General features: G+C 39.5%; 1 protein-coding gene across 1 annotated transcript in view; it reads left to right on the forward strand.

Moving 5' to 3' along the window:
• LOC308234726 (putative phospholipid-transporting ATPase IM) overlaps positions 1 to 8,573 on the forward strand; it is a gene marked incomplete at its 5' end in the record, with an annotated part of 86,960 nt that extends 78,387 nt beyond the window's left edge. Inside the window, one exon of the mRNA XM_080643005.1 lies at positions 7,760 to 8,573. Within this exon, the coding sequence (XP_080499131.1) occupies positions 7,760 to 7,946 (187 nt within the window). The 3' untranslated portion in view covers positions 7,947 to 8,573. The remainder of the gene's footprint in view (positions 1 to 7,759) is intronic.
• Between the last annotated feature and the right edge of the window lie 12,827 nt (positions 8,574 to 21,400).

A 21,400-nucleotide genomic window follows, 5' to 3' on the forward strand; every position in this document is an offset into this window, starting at 1 on the left:
AATGAGTTTGCACACTAACAGAACAGGATGCTATGACTTAAAACTCCTTTGCAGACAAAAAAAAGCTACATTTACTATGCTGAAATCATAAGCCTAATAAACATCAATAGATAACAACTATAGAACATTTATAATATGTCAACACCATTTAACTTATTCAATTATATAAAATAAGCTCTGTGAGGTAGATATTATTTGAGGCTCATCTACAGTAAATAAACTTCCAGAGATTATGTAGCCAGAATTAAAAGCTAAGTGTCTGATTCTAAAGTCCATGCTCTATGCATTACATCCTACTTACCTCCAAAAATTGTTATTTTTGTGATGGACCAGGAAAGGGAACAGTGGCTGCACAGGTGAATCAATGACCTTGAGAGAATCTTGGAATGCAAGGGGACCAAGTTAGGATGAATGGATAACAGGGGATATGCTTAAATTAGGGATTTATCTTTCTTCAGAGTTAGGGTTGCCAGATCTATAAAAATATGTCACCCAGTAAAATTTGCATTTCAGCTAAAAAAAACACACCACACAAATAGTTTTTAGTATAAGTATATCCCATGCAATATTTGGGACCACACTTGCACTAAAAAAAATTATTCATTATTTATCCAAAATTCAAGTATAACTAGGCAACCTGTATTTTTTCTGACAACTCTAATCAGAGCCCCAGAGTATTTTGTCTTTTCTCCCATTCACAGTTCTTATTTTATTTTCATCTTTGGTATAGCTAGCTTTTAGAATATTTCCAATGCCTTTAAAATCAAATAATAAAACTTAGGCTTTCTAACTATGATTAAAAATTCATATGCAACATAAGAAAAGATTGATAGATTTAACTATATAAAAAATAAAAACCTCTAAGGTATTAAAAAACCCCACAACAACACCATAAGCCAAGTAAAAAGACTAATGATAAACTGGAAGGAAATATTGTAAGATATATATCACTAATGATAGACTAATAATATTAAAAAATTAACAATTGGGGAAAAACACAAAATACCATAGAAAATGGGTAAAATATGTAGATAATTCACAAAAAGAAGAAATGAAAATGGTTCTTAAACATGTAAAATATGTCAATTTCACTTGTAATAACTCAAATGCAAATTAAAATTACATTGGTACTCTCACCTATGAGATTGGCAGAAATTCAAAAGCTTGACAGCTCACTCTCTTGGCAAGTCTGTGGGGACACAGGTTCTCTTACACATTGCTGGAGGAATTCAAGACAGTACGTTTTCCTATGGAGAGGAATTTCAAAACATGTAATAAAAACACATTATGCATTTATCCTTCGACTCAGTAATACTAATTCTAAGAATTTGCTCCTAATATATACTTTCAACAATACAAAAATACATATGCACAAGTTTATTCAATGCAACATTTTTTATAGTTGTAAAGTATAGAGAACACCTAGGTATCTTAGCATAGGAGCTTAGTTGAAAGGTCCATTCATATAATGGAATATTATACAGCTGTAAAAGAGAATAAGGAGATATCTATGAACTGATATGGAAGAATTTCCAGGAGATAACATTCAGTGAAAAAGTAAAGAATAAATAAATGTGTTACTTTTTGTGTGAGAAAAAAGGAAAATTGTTGACTATGTGAAGCAAGTGAATGTTTTACATATGCAAACATTAAAATTAAACCAATAAGAAAGAAAAGGAAAGAAAATTCTAAACCTGAAAGTAGAAAGAAACAAAATAAACTAATTATATTTCAAATAAATATGGTAACCACACTGAAGGGAAAAGGAAGGAAGGAAGGAAGGAAGGAAGGAAGGAAGGAAGGAAGGAAGGAAGGAAGGAAGGAAAAAAGGAAGGGAGGAAGGAAGGAGGGAAGGAAGGAAGGAAGGTAAGAAGAAACAAATGTAAGTAATTCATGAACACAATATTTGACCATATAGCCATATTTTTTTTTGGCCAAAATTGAGCATGAGGGTTGAGGGAAGAAAAATTGCAAACAAATTCTAAATTCTTTTTTGTACCTTTTTGTTAGTAAAAAAAAATATGGGCAAAGCAAGTCTGAAATTTTAATATTGATGGAAGTCAGGGTTCTCACTATGGAAGAAGGGACATTCAAATAAAGCATGAGAGAAGACAAGAAAGAACTCATGACCATAAATTTCAATTGGAGGTATCAGTGTGAACTGATAATTTGTAAGTTATGTCTACCCATGTAATGTACATGTGCAAACATGCAGGTATATATCTCTATATACTAGTATATGTTAGTATGTGTGCATCTGTATGTATAGTAAATGTATTTTTGTACACACACACACACACACACACACACACAAACACACACACACATAACTATTTCTTACCTCTATCGGTTGATAGGACCAAGAATTAAAGAAAGCCCAGTAGTGCCCTGGCTGGGTGGCTCAGTTGATTGGAATGTCATCCCATACACCAAAAGGTAGGGGTTCAATTCCAGGTCAGGGTACATAACTAGGTTGCGGGTTCAGTCCCAGATCAGGGCACGTATGGGAGGCAATTGATCAATGTTTCTCTCTCTGTCTCTCTTTTCTCTCTCTCTCTCAAGTCAATAAACATATCCTTGGGTGAAGCTAAAAAAAAAAGAAAAAAAGAAAAAGAAAAGAAGACCCAGTAGCAACGATATTACCTAAAACCCAAATCTTGGTCTCTAAAACCATTATCCACTAAAAGAAACCAGTGTTCTTTGAAGAAATGGTTGACTAGGCAAAATATCAGCCTGGAAGTAAGAAAGCACTTTAAATAAATTACGGGTCATTTCACAAGGACCAAGGTGCTAGATGAAAAGAGTTTCAACTAGCCACATCTGGGATAATTTTAGTACCAAAGTAAGTGCAATTATGAATTACAAACCATTAAAATATTAAATTTATGAGTCCATACTGATAATAAATAGGTAAATAAATGAATAAATGAATGAGTAAAAATGGAAGGCTCTTGCTTACAATAGAATGCTGATAGCCAACTTGTAAATGTGGAGGGAGTATAGGAGTTGGAAAATAATTATTTTGCAACCATCATAGTAAAATTACATCAAGCGAGACTCATCAATACTGTTAAATCTAGGGGAAAGTTTTAATAAAGAGAAGAATATTTACATGGTCTTAAACTATCAGACTGGTTATTAGTTATGAGGGTAAAAAGTAGTAACTACATAGTGAAGAACTGAACACCAACTTGACAGCATAATCAAAATCAATAGAGGTAGATGGACATTCTGTGGCTCCATGTGATAGATGCCCACACACCATCATCTATATGGTATTTTGGTTGAATATACAACTTGAATGTAACAATAAAGAAAAATTTAAAAATATGACTAATATTCTCCTAACCAAAAAAGGAAGAAGACTGTATCCTTAAAAAAAAAAAAAAAAAAAAGACAAAGGCCATGAAAATGTTTCAGATTAAAGGTGTCTTAGTGCTACTATAACAAAAATACCATAAACTGAGTATTCAAACAAGATATATTTATTCCTCACAGTTCTGATGCTAAGAAATCCGAGTTCAAGGAGACAGCAGACTTGGTGTCTGGTGAGGGCCATCTTTTTGGTTCATAGATGGCTGTCTTCTTGTTGTATTTTCACATAATAGAGCCTAAAAAAGTAAGTTCTCTTAGGAATTTTATAAGGGCACTGATTTCATTCATGAGGCTCTACTTTCATGATCTCATCTAATCCTAATTACCTTCTAAATTAACCAATGAATTTATATGCATATATGCATAGCCCATGGACAGATAATAATGTGGGGAAGACCTGGGGAGAGGACAGGAGCGGGGTTCTAGGGGGCTAATGGGGGGAACAGGGGACGTCTTTAATATTTTCAACAATAAAGATAAATTTTAAAAATATATCAATTTTAAATTTATTGGTATTGCTGACAGTATTGAGGTTACATAAGAGAATATATCTATACTTGAAGTATTTAAGGATAAAAATTCATGATGTATGCAACCTACCCTCAAATAGTTCAGAAAAAAATTATCTACACCAATAAAAGAGAAACATGCAAATTAACCATCACTCCACTACACCCACAAGCCATGCTCACCAGCCAATCAGGAGCGAGTATGCAAATTAACCCAACCAAGATGGAGGCTGGCCATGGAGCTGGAGCAAGCAGGAGGCTTGGGTTGCTCCGGCGATGGAGGAAGCCAAGCTTCTTGCCTACCCTGGCCTGCCCTGCCCTCCACTCAAGGCTACAAAGTTTCAATTATAGAAGATAAATAAATCCTAGATACTTGCTTCCAGCTGGCCCTAGCCTCCACTCAAGGAGGTGCTGAAAAAAGAAAAAAAGGAGGGGCTGGGACTTTGGGTCGCTGGGGGGTGATCAGGCCAGGATGGGATGGCAGGGGCCGTTGGGGGTAAGCAGACAAGCAGGGGTGCCAGTTGGGGGTGAGCAGACCATCAGTGGAGGTCAGTTGGAGGTGATCAGGACAGCAGGGGGGCAGTTTGGAGTGAGCAGGCCAGCAGGGGGACAGTTAGGGGTGAGCAGGCCAGTGGGGAGGGGAGGTAGGACAAGCAGGCCAGCAGGGGGGACAGTTGGAGGTGAGCAGGCTGGCATGGGGGGCAGTTGGGGGTGATCGGGCTGGCAGGCAGAGTGGTTAGGGGCAATCAGGCAGGCAGGCAGGCAGGTGAGCGGCTGGAGCCAGCAGTCCCAGATTGTGAGAGGGATGTCTGACTGCCAGTTTAGGCCTGATCCCTGTAAATCGGCAGTAGGACATCCTTCGAGGGGTCCCAGATTGGAGAGGGTGCAGGCCGGGCTGAGGAACACCCCCTCCCCGCCCCCCATGCATGAATTTCGTGCACTGGGCCACTAGTATATGCACATAAAACAAATGATGAAGCCAATGAAATAAAATGTTAACAGTAGATGACTCTGGGTTGAAGGTATATATGGGATTCTTTGTACTGTGTTTCATTATTGCAACTTTTATATAAGTTTAAAGTTATTTTCATTGGGACACCACTCTGACCAGTAACCAAAATTATCACTAGTGAGGGACAGTTGAACACTGTGCCTTCAGAGGTGACCCCCTGAAGACACACTACCTATGCAGTGCCCTAGTCCAGCCCATGGAAGCTGAATCCAATAACAAGGAAATAGTGACACTCCAGGTGAGGAATGTCCTCTATTTACAAAGGAGGGTTATTTTTTGTGTAGTATAATATGATTTACACTTTACAAAGGGAACCTCAACAGTGGCATGGAAGAATAGGAGATACTTGACAGAGAGAAGACCAGCTTTGTAGCTACTACTTTGACAGCCCATCAGAGAGCTAGTGAGGAACAGAATTAGACTGTGATGCAGGTATGGGAATTAGTCTTCAGATTTGACAATAGTTTCAAAAGTAAGAATGACCCAGCTTGAACACTGGTTCAATTAAGTGGCAAAGCATAGGAAGAAAGTAAAATAAGCACGGACTATTATTAGTTAGGTTTAAATTCACTTCTCTCTGCTCTGCCATGTGTGGATTCAATGAGAAGACAGCCATCTATGGACCAGGAAGGTGGCCTTAACCAGACACCAAATATGCTGGCACCTGAATAGATAGATGGTGAGGCTACTTATTGAGACAGGGAATCTTGAAGATGAAGTAGAGTGAAATAAAGAAAGCTTTTGTGCGTATTATCTGGGGGAAAATACTGATCAGAATAAACATGTTTATTTCAACAATAATTTAGAGGCACTAAGTGCTCACTAGGTCCCAAGCATTGTGTCAGACTATGCGATTAAAAAGTGTCAAAATGAGTCTTTTTACTGATGAGAAAAACTAGGCTCAGAGATATTATAAAAATTTGCCCAGTATCACACAACTAATAAATGGAGGAGGCATGATTTTAACCCAAAATTATGCTTTTCCACCATGTCTTATTACATCCCAAAGAAAAATATTATTTAAAATTTTTTATTTTTAAATTACAGTTGACATACAATATTATATAAGTTCCAGGTGTACAACATATTGATGAGACATTTATATATTTTATGAAGTGATCACTCCGATATGTCCAGTATGATTTCTAAATAAAAGCACTCTTTTCCCCTTGCCTTTCTTCCTAAGGGATGCAATGAAGCACTAGGGATGATATTGGATTTCCAATGTTGGGGACTGCCTGGCCCAAGAGTCATACAAGGCCTGAGAAATCATTTAGTGTGGCCCTGCCAAGGCAACCATAGGTGGGACTCAAAATTCAATAAATCTAGGAGCTTTTTCATAGCAACATAAATTTATATTAAGTGAATTATATTAAGTGAATGATGTTATAAATATCCAAATAGCCCTTGGCAGGAAAAAGGTTCCCCACCCCTGGTCTAGATGATAAAATTAAAACTATGATCTAAGCATGATTTTAACTGGGTCTGTTGGGTTTACAAATTATGGTCCACTAATTGCTTATAGTCTCTAGGTAAAATTTTCTAACTTTCCCCAGATGGTGGTAATTGTACAACAGAGAGATCCCTGAAGCGGGAAGGTGGGTTTCATCCCTGACTCTGCAGTTTACTAGCTAGAAAATGGCACCTCCCAGAGATGTTGCAGGGGTTAGATGAGATAATGTATGCATGAGCACATACAGACATAGTAGGTATGTCTATGTAACCAGATCTATGAGACCAAAGATCTCAGTGGGATGCAGTGATTCCCACTGATTTCTCCAACACTGTCTGCAGAATGTTCCTTTCACAGTGAGGAGTTAATCAACTGCATTTGGATCCAGAATTCTAAAATACTACAACAAATAAAGGGGCAGCAGCTGGGCAGTGATTTTCTCCAAGGCCTACAGTCCTGACCCTGGTGTGGTTAGTGTGTTTCCGGGACAGAGGTCTCTTCTTGGTTGTGTCACCTAGCACCATGAGACCTTATCATTGCCTTCCCCTCCTTGACCTCTGTCTTATCTCGAAATGAAGGCAGATGCCATACTTCTTGAGTTAATGTTCATCGCAGTCTTGTTCTCAGATCACTTCTAGCTAAATCAGCTGGGCTGCTTGTTAGGACACATATTGCCCAGGTCTCACTCAGTAGATCCCAAATTAGAAGCTTGGGCAAAGGATCTAGGAATCTCCTTTTAACCCCTCCCCATCAAATAATTCTAATGCACACAAATGTGAGAATCACTGACCTAAGTTCCTTTTCAGGTAAAGAATTCCAAGTAGGCCAGTGCTTTGTAAACTTTTATGCATCCCTCTGAGATCTTGTTAAAGTGCAGTGGGGCACGATCTGTATTACCGCTAAGCTCTCAGGTGATGCTTCTGGATCCTGGAATACATACTAAGTAGCGAGGCTTTATGTGACATGACACAGTCATATAGGTTGATTTACATTTTGAGATGAAAGTAATATACGAAATGAATCAAGGATGAGAGAAGTGCATAAACATGATTTGCTTGAGTGAAGAGTTCGGTTGATTGACCAGCTTTGGGTGACTTAGGTCCTTATCATAGAGAAGACAAACATTTGAAGACAGCCCACTTGGTTAAGTCCTCCACTCTGTCATTTCCTAGACATGTGATCTGCAGAAAGTGATTTACACTTTCAGAGCCTTAGGCTCTGAATCTGCAAAATAGGGGCAATAGAATACCCACTTTGTAGAGCTGCTGCAAGCATTAAATGTGATCACATATATAAAATTCCCAGCCTCGTGCAACAATATTAGACCCTAGGTTTTCTGAGGACCCTTTCTAAGCCTTTACTTAATTCCCTGCATGAGACGGCTCAACAGGACTTGTTCCTCTTCCACAGACACCACCACCTGGAGGGCAGCCGCCTCTTCACCATGAGAAAACACTTGGACTTTCTTGGGCTGCTGAGTGATTTATCACACAGCTGCTCTCCTGGACTTGGAAGGCTGATGGAAGCCCTGCCAGAGACAGATGGGAGAGCTGCAGTCCAGTTGCTTGTCAGCGATGTTCAGAGGACACATTTATAAGACTTTTCACACTTTCCTGGCATCCTCCACCATCAGCCAGACACCAACCAAAGGCAGCCCGCTGCACACCACATGCAGGCAGGGAAAGCTGACTGCACACGTGCTGGCCGAGGCCCCCAGCAGGGCTTCGTCTTTCTCTCCTGCCTCCTTTCATTACTCGTTTCTGTGTGGTTGTGGTCAACATGCCACCGGCTTTTATGCTAAGTCCTTTTAATTTTTTTGACAGGCACTGCCCTTTCTCCGGAATAACTCATTAAACAAGAAATGAGTTGCAGTAATGTGGACTTAATGTGAAGAGTTTTCAACTCTCTTTATAGTCATGTGGATGAGTGTTATCAACAAATATTTCTTCAGCAATTGCAGCATCCCAGGTGCCCGAGGGAACCAATAACCAAATCATTTGTTAAGCTTCTTGCTCAAGCTATGGGAAGCAAACCCTGAAAATGATTTTCTTTTCCCCTGAGTCATCCTCAAGTTTTATTGTATATTGGAATCACCTGGAGAGATAGACAAGCATGCTGATGTCTAAATCCCAATCCCAGAGATTCTGATTTAATGGATATGGATGCAGCTTGGGCATTGGGAATGCAGCCAAGATTGGGAATAAATAAAATCTACCCAGAATTTTTCCATAGTGTCTCAATTTTTAATCAACATTAGTTTTCAAGAATACCCTTTATAAAACCTTTTGACCTGCATAATCTATGTTAAACCTCAAAACAACCCCATGAAGCCATTATTCTGAATTTGTTATTATTTCATTTGTGTATTTGTGCATTAGCCTCAACTTGGGTATTTTAAAAGATGGAGCTCAGAGAGGACAATATCCTCAGATAGACAGCTGGTAAGGGCAGGGATAATCCTTGAACCCGTGGATCCTGGCTCCCACTATTCTTTTTTTTAAAAAATATACTTTTATTGATTTCAGAGAGGAATGGAGAGGGAGAGAGAGATAGAAACACCAATGATGAGAGAGAGTCATTGATCGGCTGCCTCCTGCATGTCCCCTACTGGGATCGAGCCTGTAACCCAGGCATGTGCCCTTGACTAGAATTGAACCCAGGACCCTTCAGTCCGCAGGCCGATGCTCTATCCACTGAGCCAAACAAGCTAGGGCCCACTATTCTTTTACTTACTTTGCAATGCCATTAATTTAGAGTTTGTCATTGACACCATTTACTGGATCATAACACATCTTTACTTTAGGTTGTATAAACATTCAAAACAAAAACTCTCTGATTTCCTTATTGGCAGATTTAAGTAATATAATAAGGAAAGAAGGGCAGTGCTAATGAGAATATAGGGCCTTTCTAGTCTGATGGCCAATCCATGCACTTGGCATATATATAATGTGTTAAGTGCCAAGAGACATTTGACACATGATGCTACTTACTGGGGAAGTCAATGAATGCCGGCCGAAGGCTAGACACACAAAGCTCATCTCCAAGTACCATAAATCATCTCAAAAATAGACCACAGCATTCTTCCTTCTGTGATGAAAGACATTCCGAGTTCTTTGGAAGGTCGCACAGATCCTTGTTTGAAGACAGAATCATCTGTTGATTCCCATAAATAGAGAGATTAGTTTGAAGGGTGGTTGTTTTCCCAAGCCAGTGGGATAATACATTGATTTGGAGTCTCCATGCCCAAGTTATTTTTCACTTTACAGGAAACAATGCGAATATTTTTTAAAAAACTATAACTTTTCGGAGACATGAAATTATCATTTACCCACAACTCCTTGAGTGTTTCATTAATCCTGCCAGGAAGGAATGGAGCAGGATTGGTTGATAAAACTAATTCTCAGCACTCTGTCTCTCTCTCTGAACCTTATCAGGGAGCCTGAAGTGTAGGTGTCATGCTTGTTTCTCAGGCTAGTACCACAGCTAATGGTAAGCTTATGATCAAAGAATGCCTAGTGATGCATGTGTCAGCAACTTAATTAGCTTAGGACTGCTCAATGGTGTTGGTCCAGTTAGGCTTTAACAGACATTTTTGTTGGAGAAAGATACCATCCAATTAAACTACTGGTCATTTTGAAAACAGCTGTTTGAATTAATTCCAAATTACAGTTTGCAAACATTCTCTTATTCTATTCAGTTTATATATGTGAGGCTATAGCCATAAATGAACCTATGGGTACAGCTGTAAATGAAAAAGAGAGTATGCACATTAAGCTCACAAATAGGACTGTTAGAATTACTAAAATCAATCGAAAAGCCCAAGAGTTTTGAACCTGAAAAAAAAATGACCATAAAAGGTACCTCTTAGCCAAACCTACCAAAATTATCCATTAACTGAATCCTTAAGTGCAATTGAAAGCTCATTCTTTTCACAGTTTCTCACTCTCAGAAGCCCTGGAAACAGGTCTCCAAATGCAGACCTTGCAAAGCCCCTTTGAGATGATGACCCTTTGGCAGAACCTCCTACATAACTGTGGGGCCGAGGGCAAAGTGCGGGTCTTTTTGTTACAAAATCATTAAGAATTTAAAAATGATGACAGCAGAGCCTTAAAACATAAGGCCCTGTGTCAGGAAGCAGTCCCTGTCCTCAGGGCAGCAAGACTCCAATTGTGCTCTTCCAGCTGCCCTTTTACTGAGTCTTTGGGAGTAAATGACACCTCATTATGTGTTGCCAATTGTTATGTAGGCAGATGGCTCCGGCTGTCCATAGGACATCTGCAGGGCAGCAACAGAAGGAAAATATGATAGAAAGTGAATGTAGCATGTCTGTCAGGAGTAACAGTGGAAGGCAGAGGTTTTGTACAGCTGTTACAGAACTCAGAAAAAGGACAGTTGGCTACTGTAGACCCTACTGAATGCCAACAGTATCCAGGGGAGAGAGAGAGTCCTGGATGTTCTCATCCCTAAATGAGATTATGTGGCAGCAAATTTTGAGATATTATTCCAATCTACCTACCTACCTACCTATACTTGCATAGAGCTATACTTAACTTTTTAGTATTTCTAGCTTTCCACACCAAACCCAAGCTAACAGTTGTTTCTGTGCTCATTATGTCAGGGGATAGAGCTGCCAGAACAAAAAGATCCTAATAGTCATCTTGGATTTAGGTACACAGCCTAAGTCCCACAGAGAGGAGTGGATTCAAAGCACAGAAATTGGCCAGAACCAAGAAGGTGGGACACCCCCAGGTGGGAATGCAATTCTCTTGGTTTTAGAAGTGAGAGTGAGGGAGGGAGAGTAAGAAGGCCAGTGTATCCCTGACCAAGAGGACATATTCTCCACATCCCAGGAATGGCTACATGGACAACAGGCTGATAGAAGGAAAGGCAGGTTTGGTCCCAAGTTGGGGCTAAGGTCACTTGAAAGCTCCTGTACCTCATGGGAAGCACAGAATTGTCAGCAGACAGCTTGCTAGAAGGGACGGGGATATCTCACCGGCAACTTAGGCAGCCTGATGATGGAAAGTCAATGACCACGTGGTGTGAAATATGACCCTCCACACCCATTCTAACATGCATTGCTTTGCATAGGATTTCAGAAATCACTGGGATGAGAGGAAAATAAGAAAATGACTGAAGTTAGGTTTCCTAGTAGCTTGGTGGGAAGCAGATTGAGAACAGAAATTAAATAATAAAGAAAGAGTGAGTTTTCTCATACACCTGTGTTTTTAGACTGCGGTTCATTCTAACTACTCTGTGATCATACTATTTCCCAAGCTCAATCAGTTCCCATTGCTTTGACGCTGCTCTCCCTGATGCTTTTTACTCTTTAATTTGGTTTTCAGTTTAGACTTTCCCAGCAGAAAGAACATGTTTGGACTGCCATGAATATTGTATTTCTCTTGGCAATAAAAGCTCTCAGTATAAATGAACAAAATTGACATTGTTCTGACTTATAAATTTGTCAGTCTCTTGTGAGTTTGGTTAACATGGCTCAATTCCCTGGGACCCAGCCACATGGATATGCTGTACTGTCTTGATGGCATTTATAAATTTGCAAAATAGAGGGCCACGACTCTACTAAGATACAAATGCTCTGCGAAGTTCCATGACTGAAAAGGCCCTGACCGCTCTCTACGGGTATTACCTGTTGAGAAATAATAGCATAAAAATTATAAAGGAATTTATTTTAAAGCAATATTAGTATAATGTAGTAGTTAAGAGTGCAGCCTCTGGAATCAGACTGCCCAGGCTTATCAAATTTTGGCTTTGCCACTTGTACAGATTATGATTTAGCAGGTTCAAAGAAATCTAATAGGGGCTGTTGTAAGAAATAAAGGCATTAATACATGTAAAACATTTTGATCAATGCTTAGCATCTGTTAAGTGCTATATAAGTGTTAATTACTATTTCTAACTTTATTGTTGTTATTATTTTAGTTGTTCCCTTCCAGCCTATGTTCCAATACATGGATATCATTTCCTATTGCACATAATTTACATTCTTCCTTTTGATCTAACACTGTGCCATACATACTTTATGTATTTCTATGGAGGCTTTAATTACTTTTAATGGTATAATTGAATTCACTAAACAGTTGAGCATTTATCTTCAAATGACCATGCTATGTATCAGGGATATCAAAATAATGATAATTTAGAAAAATTGGCAAAGGTGATAAACAGGTAACATAACACGAAAGAAATATAAAAAGCCAAAAAAGAGGCTTATCCTAACAAAAAGTCAGGAAACACAAATTAAAGTGATTGTTACTATTTTTACCTGGCAGATTGGCAACAATAAGAAGTTTGACAATATCCACTTTAGGGCAATAGGTAATCCCCTCTCCTGCTGGCCAAGTGTAAGTGTGGTCAGCCATTTAACTATTTATATTTAAAGTTCGCAGACCTTCTACTCCCAACCATTTCACTCTTTCATTTCTGCCCTCAAAAAAATACTTGCTGTGTGCTTCAGGAGATAGAAACAAGAATGTTCACTGTACCATTTATAACCGTGAAAACTGAAGATCACGTCACTGCTCAGCAATACTCAGAATGGTTAAATAAACTGTGATATACTCACTCAAAAAGAATGTGTTCTATCTATCAATACTGAATAGAAAACTTCCAAGGCTTGTTGCTAAGTGAACAAGCAAACAAATACTTTGTTAATAAGTTGCAGAAAAGCAAGTACAATGAGATAGCATTTTTTAAACACATTCCCTAAATAAAATACATAGCTCTAAAATGTGTATGTGTAAGTATAGTATATGTGTGTATATGCATATATAAGTGTGTGTGTGTGTGTGTGTGTGTGTGTGTGTATGAATATATTGAAAGATGTCTGGGAGAGTCCACACCAAACTGTTAACAGTGGCCACCTTTAGGCAGAAAACTAAGAATGGTCAAGGGGGACTTTAGCTTTTTCTATATTTTTAAATGTTTTTAAGTGTTCTTTATATAAATAAGGATGAACTTTTAAAAATTAAAATATGAATAAAACAAGGTTCTTGAATCCCAACGTTAGTATTCTATTGAGTAGTTGTATAACAATTTATTTAGCCATTGACCTATATTTGGCAGTTTAGGTTATTTCCATTCTTTTATATTATAGATCTTTATACTCTGCAGCTTCTTTTTCTTCTGTTGATTTATTTCTCTAGGATAAATTCCAAGAGTGGGATTACTGGATAAAATAGTATAAACATCTTTCTGGCTTGTGATATATTTTTCCACATCGCTTTCCAAAAATGCCGTGCTTCTCCTTCCCCATCATTACTACAGAAAAATGAGTGAGCTCTTTCTTCTACCACCTGGCACCGATCTACTCCTCCCTTGCCATCTCCTGGTTCTCAGGAATGGATACTTTTTGCTTCAGTTTTCAACCTGTTTTGGAATTGGCATTTCGTCGAGGACTGTCAGCTCATAATATTTCTCCTATACCTGGTTATGTATATTCCTGAAAGATAGATATGCTTAACATTCTCATTTTACAGATGAGAACACTGAGGCTCACAGAGGTTGAGTAACTTGCCTAGCTAACAAGTGGTAGATCCGTACTTTTAAAATCATGTCGCTATCCTCTCTCTGTATCTGGATGTGATTCTCTACCAGTTTGGTGTGAATAGAGTTGGTGTGAATCCAAACACCTTTTGCTTACACAAAGGGTCCACTCTGTCATGGCTTCCCTGCTCTTGGTACCCGCCCATGTTTGTATCCACTACCTTTCTGCCTGTGTCCCTTTTGTTGGCTTCATTCTCAGATTGTCAATTTGAATTTCATATCCTTAAATTTCTATCTGTTTCATCAACTTTAACTGAAGTAGATGGAAGTTAGACCAGTGGCTCTCATCCTTGGGGAGCTTAAAACAAAGTGAACCAAACAAGCTGAGGCCTGGACTGTCCATTCCTGGAAAACCATATTCCTTGATCTGGACCAGGTGTCCTCAAACTATGGCCCACGGGCCACATGTGGCCCGCCGAGGACATTTATCCGGCCCGCCGGGTGCCACTGCCTGTCCTGCTTAGCAGCCGACTCGTCCCGGGCCCGCAGTGCGCATAGGAATTTGTTCATAGTTTTTTTTTTAAACTATAGTCCGGCCCTCCAACGGTCTGAGGGACAGTGAACTGGCCCCCTGTTTAAAAAGTTTGAGGACCCCTGATCTGGACTATAGTCCGAACCTGGGCCTGGAATTTTTTTCAATGTTCCCTGGGAACTTTGGGGTAAGAACCTCTGCCCTAGATACCATTCTTGGTCCCCCTCCCCACTACTCCAGGTTTAGGTAGCAACATGGCTGGGTTTTGTTTGTTTTGTAATAACTGCACTGTCTCTCTTGGCTATTACCACCACTCACAATCATTTACCTGTCTGCCTACTGTCATTCTGCCTGTCCTGCTCTGTCTCTTTGTGTGCTTAGCAAAAGCACCTTGGAGCCCTTGCCCTTGATATTGCTGCTGCCTGCAACCGCTCCTTTCTTTTATCCTAATCCTGTTGAGCTGAAGTTTTACTTCCTCCACGCCATTCTCTTGCATCACAGCCCACACAGGATCCTGCTTCTTCGAAACTGCTATTTCAGTTCTCTCCTGCTTCCTTCTAGTGACTTTTCTCTAATGATAGAAGGCAATATATGGTTTTCATGTGTGGACAGGAGGAAGCCCTCTTAATAGTAGTTAAGAGCACAGGCTAAAGAGTCAGAAAGACTCCTATGTCAAACTTCAGGCTGTTACTTAACCACTCTAAGCCTCAGTTTTCTCATGTGTAAATTGAAGGTAACAGTAATATATATAACATGAAGCTTTGACAAAAGTATATAAAGCACTTAGCACAGTACCTGCTACATGCTAAAAGTGTGATACATACTATTAGAAATGGAATCTACACTAATAAAAGAGAAAGATGCAAATTGACTGTACCTTTGCAACACCCACCAGCCAATCAGAAGTGAGTATGCAAATTAACCCAGCAAAGATGGCAGGTTAATTTGCATATGCAGGCACTGAGCGGCTGGGGGCATTCCGCACCACCCCAGCAGCTCCGGGCCTCTGGGCAGAGTGGGAAGGTGGAAAGGCGGCTCTGGTCTGGAGGAAAGAAGGTGCCAGCAGCCAGTGGAAGGAAGGCCCATTCTTGCATGAATCTTCGTGCATCGGGTCTCTAGTATATGATAACAGATGGATTTCTTTCAACAAAAGTGGTGGAGTTGAGAATTTATGCATCCCAGTGAGCTATTTCCTATATCAACTGCCCCATAACTATTTGTTATATGAATGAATGGAAAATGCCCACTTATTCTGATGGTGCTACATTGCCCAGATCTTTTCCAGAAATCTTCTTTTGGAGCTGCCTGCTGAGCTGGTTTATGAATCAGAAAGAAAAAAAAGGCCCTTTTACTCTACTCTTTGCTTTTATTTACCAAAAAAAAAAGGTAATCTCCAATTTCATTGTCCACTTTATTTATTAGCTTCTGTGCCAAATGACCTTTGCCTATCTTTTTAAGTTAAATCTGTCCCAAGAAGACAAAGATGCCACTAATAAGATTATGCACAAAAAGTGTTATGGATTCCTAAGGGAGTTTCAGAACAGAAATTCTCAAAGAAGTTCCCCAAGAGATTGCAGATAATTTGAGAATAGGGGCCTTATCTACAAGCAGGGTTCTTACCCTGGAGTTAACTGAAGTTATGTTGCATGTAACAGACTTCTGTTGTATATATTTTTTCTAGATAGTGGGTCTGTTACTTTATTATTTTCAAAGGTATTTATGACAAAGGGGATAAGATCTTTTTAAAAATACTTTATAGGTGTCAAGGCTCATAGGAGAGTGCTATAATCTATATATATATAAAGGCTAATATGCTAAGTGTCTGACCATCCAACCAGTTGCTATGATGAGCATTGACCACCAGGGGGAAGATGCTCAATGCATGAGTGTCTGTGATGTGCACTGGCCATTTACAGAGAAATGGCACCATGGACCTGGCACCCACAAAGCAACACTCGGCTTCCCCCAAGTGGGACATAGGTCCCACCACCACCCCGGAGCAGCAGCCTACCAAATGGCAGTCAATGCTGCTGAGACCCCTGTAGCACAAAATGAAGCCCACAGCCCAGCCCAGCCCGGAAACGTTGGCTGTGGGTGCCAGGTAATGACATCAATTAGCAATGCCTGGCTTCCTCTCTCTAGTGATGACTAGCCTCCTTGCAGTTTCTTCAGCCCAAGAACACGACTTGCTTTATAGCCAGGTGCAAACATTTCACACTTTAATCAAATGTCCGTGAAGAATTTTCCCATGCCTCATCTTATCTGATCCTCACAGAAGTCCTGGAGTATGTAGATAGGAGACTGTGGAATCCTATTTTCTTTTCATTAGCTGGAAAACGAAGATTTAGAAAGCTTAGAAACTTGAACTGACTGAGAAGAAGTAAGAAATGGTGGACCTTGAAAATGACTTCAGGTTTTCTCACTGCACAGAATATAGTCAAACACTGCTGCAGTTAAATATTTTACCCTTTGTTTTCCCTGGGTGATCTGCAATAATAATCTGCTTTGTGTTGATATTTACTGCTGACAATTAGCTGAAAGAGAAGTTGAGGTGCTTCACTGGGCTAGAAAAAGTTTAGCTACATCAGGAAGCAGGTCTAATTAAGCAAGTTTATTCTATATTTATAAAAGGCTAAGTTGACTCACGCATGCACGATACATATAAAGCTCTCTCTGGCGCCAATCACATGCATGTGCTTCCATCTGTCATTGTCGATTGTGAATTTGGTTGACACTTGTATTATAAAGGAAGGGCAAATAGTGATATTAAAATATTCTTTCTAATTAATTTCCTTTTAATGTGCACAAATTTGTGCACTGGGCTACTAGTGTTAATAATAAATGTAAATGTTTAGAAGATTAAAAATGTGCTATCTTTTATATGCTAAAGTGATGATATTCATCTACTGCTATATCACACATTGTTAATTTTATTGGTGGGGGATTGGTTTGAGTGAAATTATAAACATTTCCTCAGCCCCTCTGCCTTGACATCACTTGTACAGGTTTTCACAGACAGCTGCTGGTATTCTAGTGTATGGGGTGTGACCTTGGAACAAAAGCTAGTTTTACTCTTTGAATGAAGAAGATTGGATTGTCAGGATTGATAGAGAGACTTTTCGGTTATGTTAGTGACATATTCTAACACATTGAGTTAATTCAAACAAATGACACTGGGGTTATTAATGGAAAGAACTGAGAAGTTAGCTTTCCATTGCTTTTCTTCCAGTTCCCAATGCTATATTTTTAGAAGCATTTATTTTAAATGGAGAGAGTCCAAAGGAGAACATAGTTATCAAGGTTAAAAAAGACAAAATATGAACATGGGAATTGGAAGGATTATTTTATCATTGTATTTTTATCCAGGGGCATGCTAGTAAACTGACTCTCTAGGGGGAGAAAAAACAGCCCTGATTTTTAGTGTATACCAATTTCTGTGGTGTAAAACCTGCCACCATGGACAATTTCATGCTACCAGTGTGAGGCTACCGAATGAAATTGGAAAGAGATGCACATAATTTGTTCTTGTGAATGAGTACAAGTTGGTTCCAGTAAACCACGGTTTATAACACTCATAAACCTAAAGGTCCAGGAGAAGGGTTTTTAGGGGAGGTTTAGTTGTACAGAAGTATCCTTTGGAAGAAGCTCATATTAAGAGCAAAAAATAATTAGAAATTCTGTCAGAGAATATTGAAGGAGACTGAAATATGTATGTAGTTTAAAACATATTTCTCCTCCTCCACCCCCAGCCACTATAAGATTTTTTCTCCCCTTTTTTCTTCCTCCTCTACCTACCCCCCAACATTTCTTCCCTAATTAGACTGACATACTCTCCAAGAGTCTGTCCTTTAGGAATTGATTGGTGGTGGGGTGGGGACAGGTTGGCTGCTCTCAGATGGACAGAGGAGGGGAGGTCTGGGAATAGTAGGGCTTTCATAATTTGTATTCTGTCATGTTATTTCCCCATGTTTAAAGACAAAGAAAAACTTGATGAGGAAAAAGAAAACACTTGTAAAGTTTATGATTTGTGAATCAGTCAGTCTTTATAAACATAACACTTTAGAGAGGAAAAAGCAGTATAAATATAAACCAAACCCTTTCATTTTCTTTCCACTTACTTATGGGCATTTCTTAATATATATCTACATTTCTAAAGCAATTTGACTAATCAAGTTTGAGTTAAAACCAAGCTAATTGTTTGTGTATCCCAACTGATTCTACTTTGGCTATCTGGTCAAACTTGCCATGTGACCATGAGCAAGTCATTTGCCTTTCTGAATTTGAGTTGTGAACTGAATTGTGTTTAAATTGTCTTCTAGCCAGAGGAGTTGGTGGCACTTATATTGGATTTAATAAGCAGCTTCACAATTTTCTCTTATGAAATAGACTAATAATCTTTACTTTTAAAGTGTCATTGACCTAGTAGTTTGAACAGGTGGAGGCATTTTATCTGACTTGACCAGTTAACCAGGACTCTTCTGACAATAAGAAGAAGAGTGTATTATCTAGAGTCCAGTTTTCTCTATTGGCTGTTTTCTGCTGCCCTCCCCTGACTTTGAGACTCATCAAGCTCATTGTGCAGTAAAAAATTCTTCTGGATTGGAGGAAAGTGCTTAGTATACATGAAGGGTTCTCCTCTGATGGTCATCAGCAATTCAAACTCTATCTCTAGACCATTCTAGCCCATAATGATTCATATTCTATGTGTTTCCTTCTCTCTTTTTTATTGAGTTTATTGGGGTGACGTTGGTTAACAAAACCATATAGGTTTCAAGTGTACAACTCAAAAAAAATCATCATCTGCTTCCTACATTGTGTGCCCATTGCCCAAAGTAAATCTCTTTCTGTCCCCGTTTATCCCTCCTTTGCCCTTTTCCACCCCCACCTCTTTACATCTGCTATCACCATACTGTTGTCTGTATCTATGTGATATATATATATATTTTGTTTAATCCCTTCATCATTTTCACCCAGGCCCCTAACCCCACTCCCCTCTGACAACTGTCAGTCTTTTCTACATATCTATGCTTCTGTTTCTATTTTTTTGTTAAATTTTGTTCTTTATTTTGAATTGTGTTCTTCTTTTGTTCATTATATGAATTCTACATATAAGTGAGATCATATGGTATTTGTCTCTCTCTGACTGGCTTATTTCACTTAGCATAGTACTCTCCAGGTCCATCCATGCTGTCGCAAAGAGTAAAAGTTTCTTCTTTTTTCAACCTAGTAGTATTCCATTGTGTAAGTATACCACAACTATTTTATCCACTCATCTACTGATGGGTACTTGGGCTGTGTCTAGATCTTGGATATTGTAAATAATGCAGCTATGAACATAGGGGTGCCTATGTTCTTTTGAATTAGTATTTTGTTGTTGTTTTTCAGGTATATTCCCAGAAGTGGTATTTCTGGGTTCCTTCTCTTTCTATCTGTTTATGACCCCCATCCCCTGCCTCTAACTTAGCACTCCTAGTGGTCTAGGGAAAGGACAGGATGAGTGGGCAATACGCATGTCTTTCTAAGCTCTTTGGTATTGTATCACTTGACTGTTATCTACCAAATACCTGATTGTCCAAGAGACTCCTAGGAAAAAATCATGGCAACAATAGCTAATATTTATTGAATGCTAAGGACTTAACATACATCTTATTTAGTTTCTAACAACAGCGTAACTTGAGCCCCCATTCCATCCATAAGGAAACTGAAGCTTAATAAAGTCAACCTATGGCCAGAATAAGTGACAGAAGCCAGATATGATATATAATCCCAGGACCTGTGCTCCTAATCCTGACCCTTTTTGTGGTTTTATACAAAGTTCCTAAAATAAAGCTGGGAGTGAAAAGCAGAAAATCATATAAAAGCTCTAAGATGGGGAGGATTAGATGGGAATCAGATTTCACAAGTTTTTCTAGTGAAAAAGAAAACTCAAGCAGCTCAGATGAAGGGGGCAAAACATAGTTCTGTGACTTTCTCCTTTCACTTGCCTCCCTACCCCATCCCCTGAGCATCTTGCTCAGTAGCTATAGGCTCTACCGTGGGATCAGGCCCTCTTATATTAAAGTATAGGTAGTTAGCAGTGGGGCGGGGCGGGGGGGGAAGGGGGACAAGGGGGTGGGAAGCAGTCAAGACTGCTTTCCCCATTATTCTAGTTTTCTGTCCAGGTGTCACTCATTTAGATTTCTGAAGACTCACCTTGTGAGCAAACATTGGCAAAAGTCCATCACAAAACTATTAGTATGTAGGACCTTCTCTACTGGATAGAAAGACTGACTGCAGATTATGACCTCATTTTTTATCACCAAAGACTTTGAAACATCCAAATGAAAGGAATAGGAAATGCTACATTGCAGAAAGCGTCAAGCCTTTTGGAAGCTACAAAGACATGTATCTTAAATGGCACCTCCCTGAATTCTTCCATTTAGAGACTGGAGGTCTCCTGAGATATGCTGGAAAGCTAAAAGCTGTCCCCCAGCTTGACTTCAACTTCCACTTTGAAGATAATGGGAACATGATAGGGAGAAGCCAAAAGTTTTACTTTGGGGCTAGAATTTTTGTAATTGATAAGAAAGCATGATGGCACATTAAGCATGCGAAGACCTTGTCTCTATAATAAAGAGCCAGGGTGTAACACCCTTACAACCAAAGCTCACCAGACTGGAGCTTACAACCCAGCACTGACTGCTTCGCTGCAGGCGCAGTGCCCCAGCACTGACTGCTGAGGGGGCTGCGAATCAGGGCCAGAGAGAGGCCTGAAGAGAGAAGCAGGGACTGCCTCTGTAGCAGCTTTTGACCAGCACTTGCCTCTCTCTTTCTCTCCCAGTCTGGCCAGCAGCCGTGCCTCCATTTCTCTACAGGACTCTACCTGGGCTGCTGATCAGCCCCGCCTTTCTGATCAGGCCCCATTGATAGGCCCAGAGACGCTGACTGGCATAAAGCTGACCAATCAGAACCAAATCTGGGGGCTTAGAGGTGTTTCTGTCCAGGGAGAGCGGTGGATTCCGAGGCCAGCTCCAGCA

The sequence above is a fragment of the Plecotus auritus genome, assembly GCF_963455305.1.
Source record: "Plecotus auritus genome assembly, chromosome: 1".
Taxonomy (NCBI): domain Eukaryota; kingdom Metazoa; phylum Chordata; class Mammalia; order Chiroptera; family Vespertilionidae; genus Plecotus; species Plecotus auritus.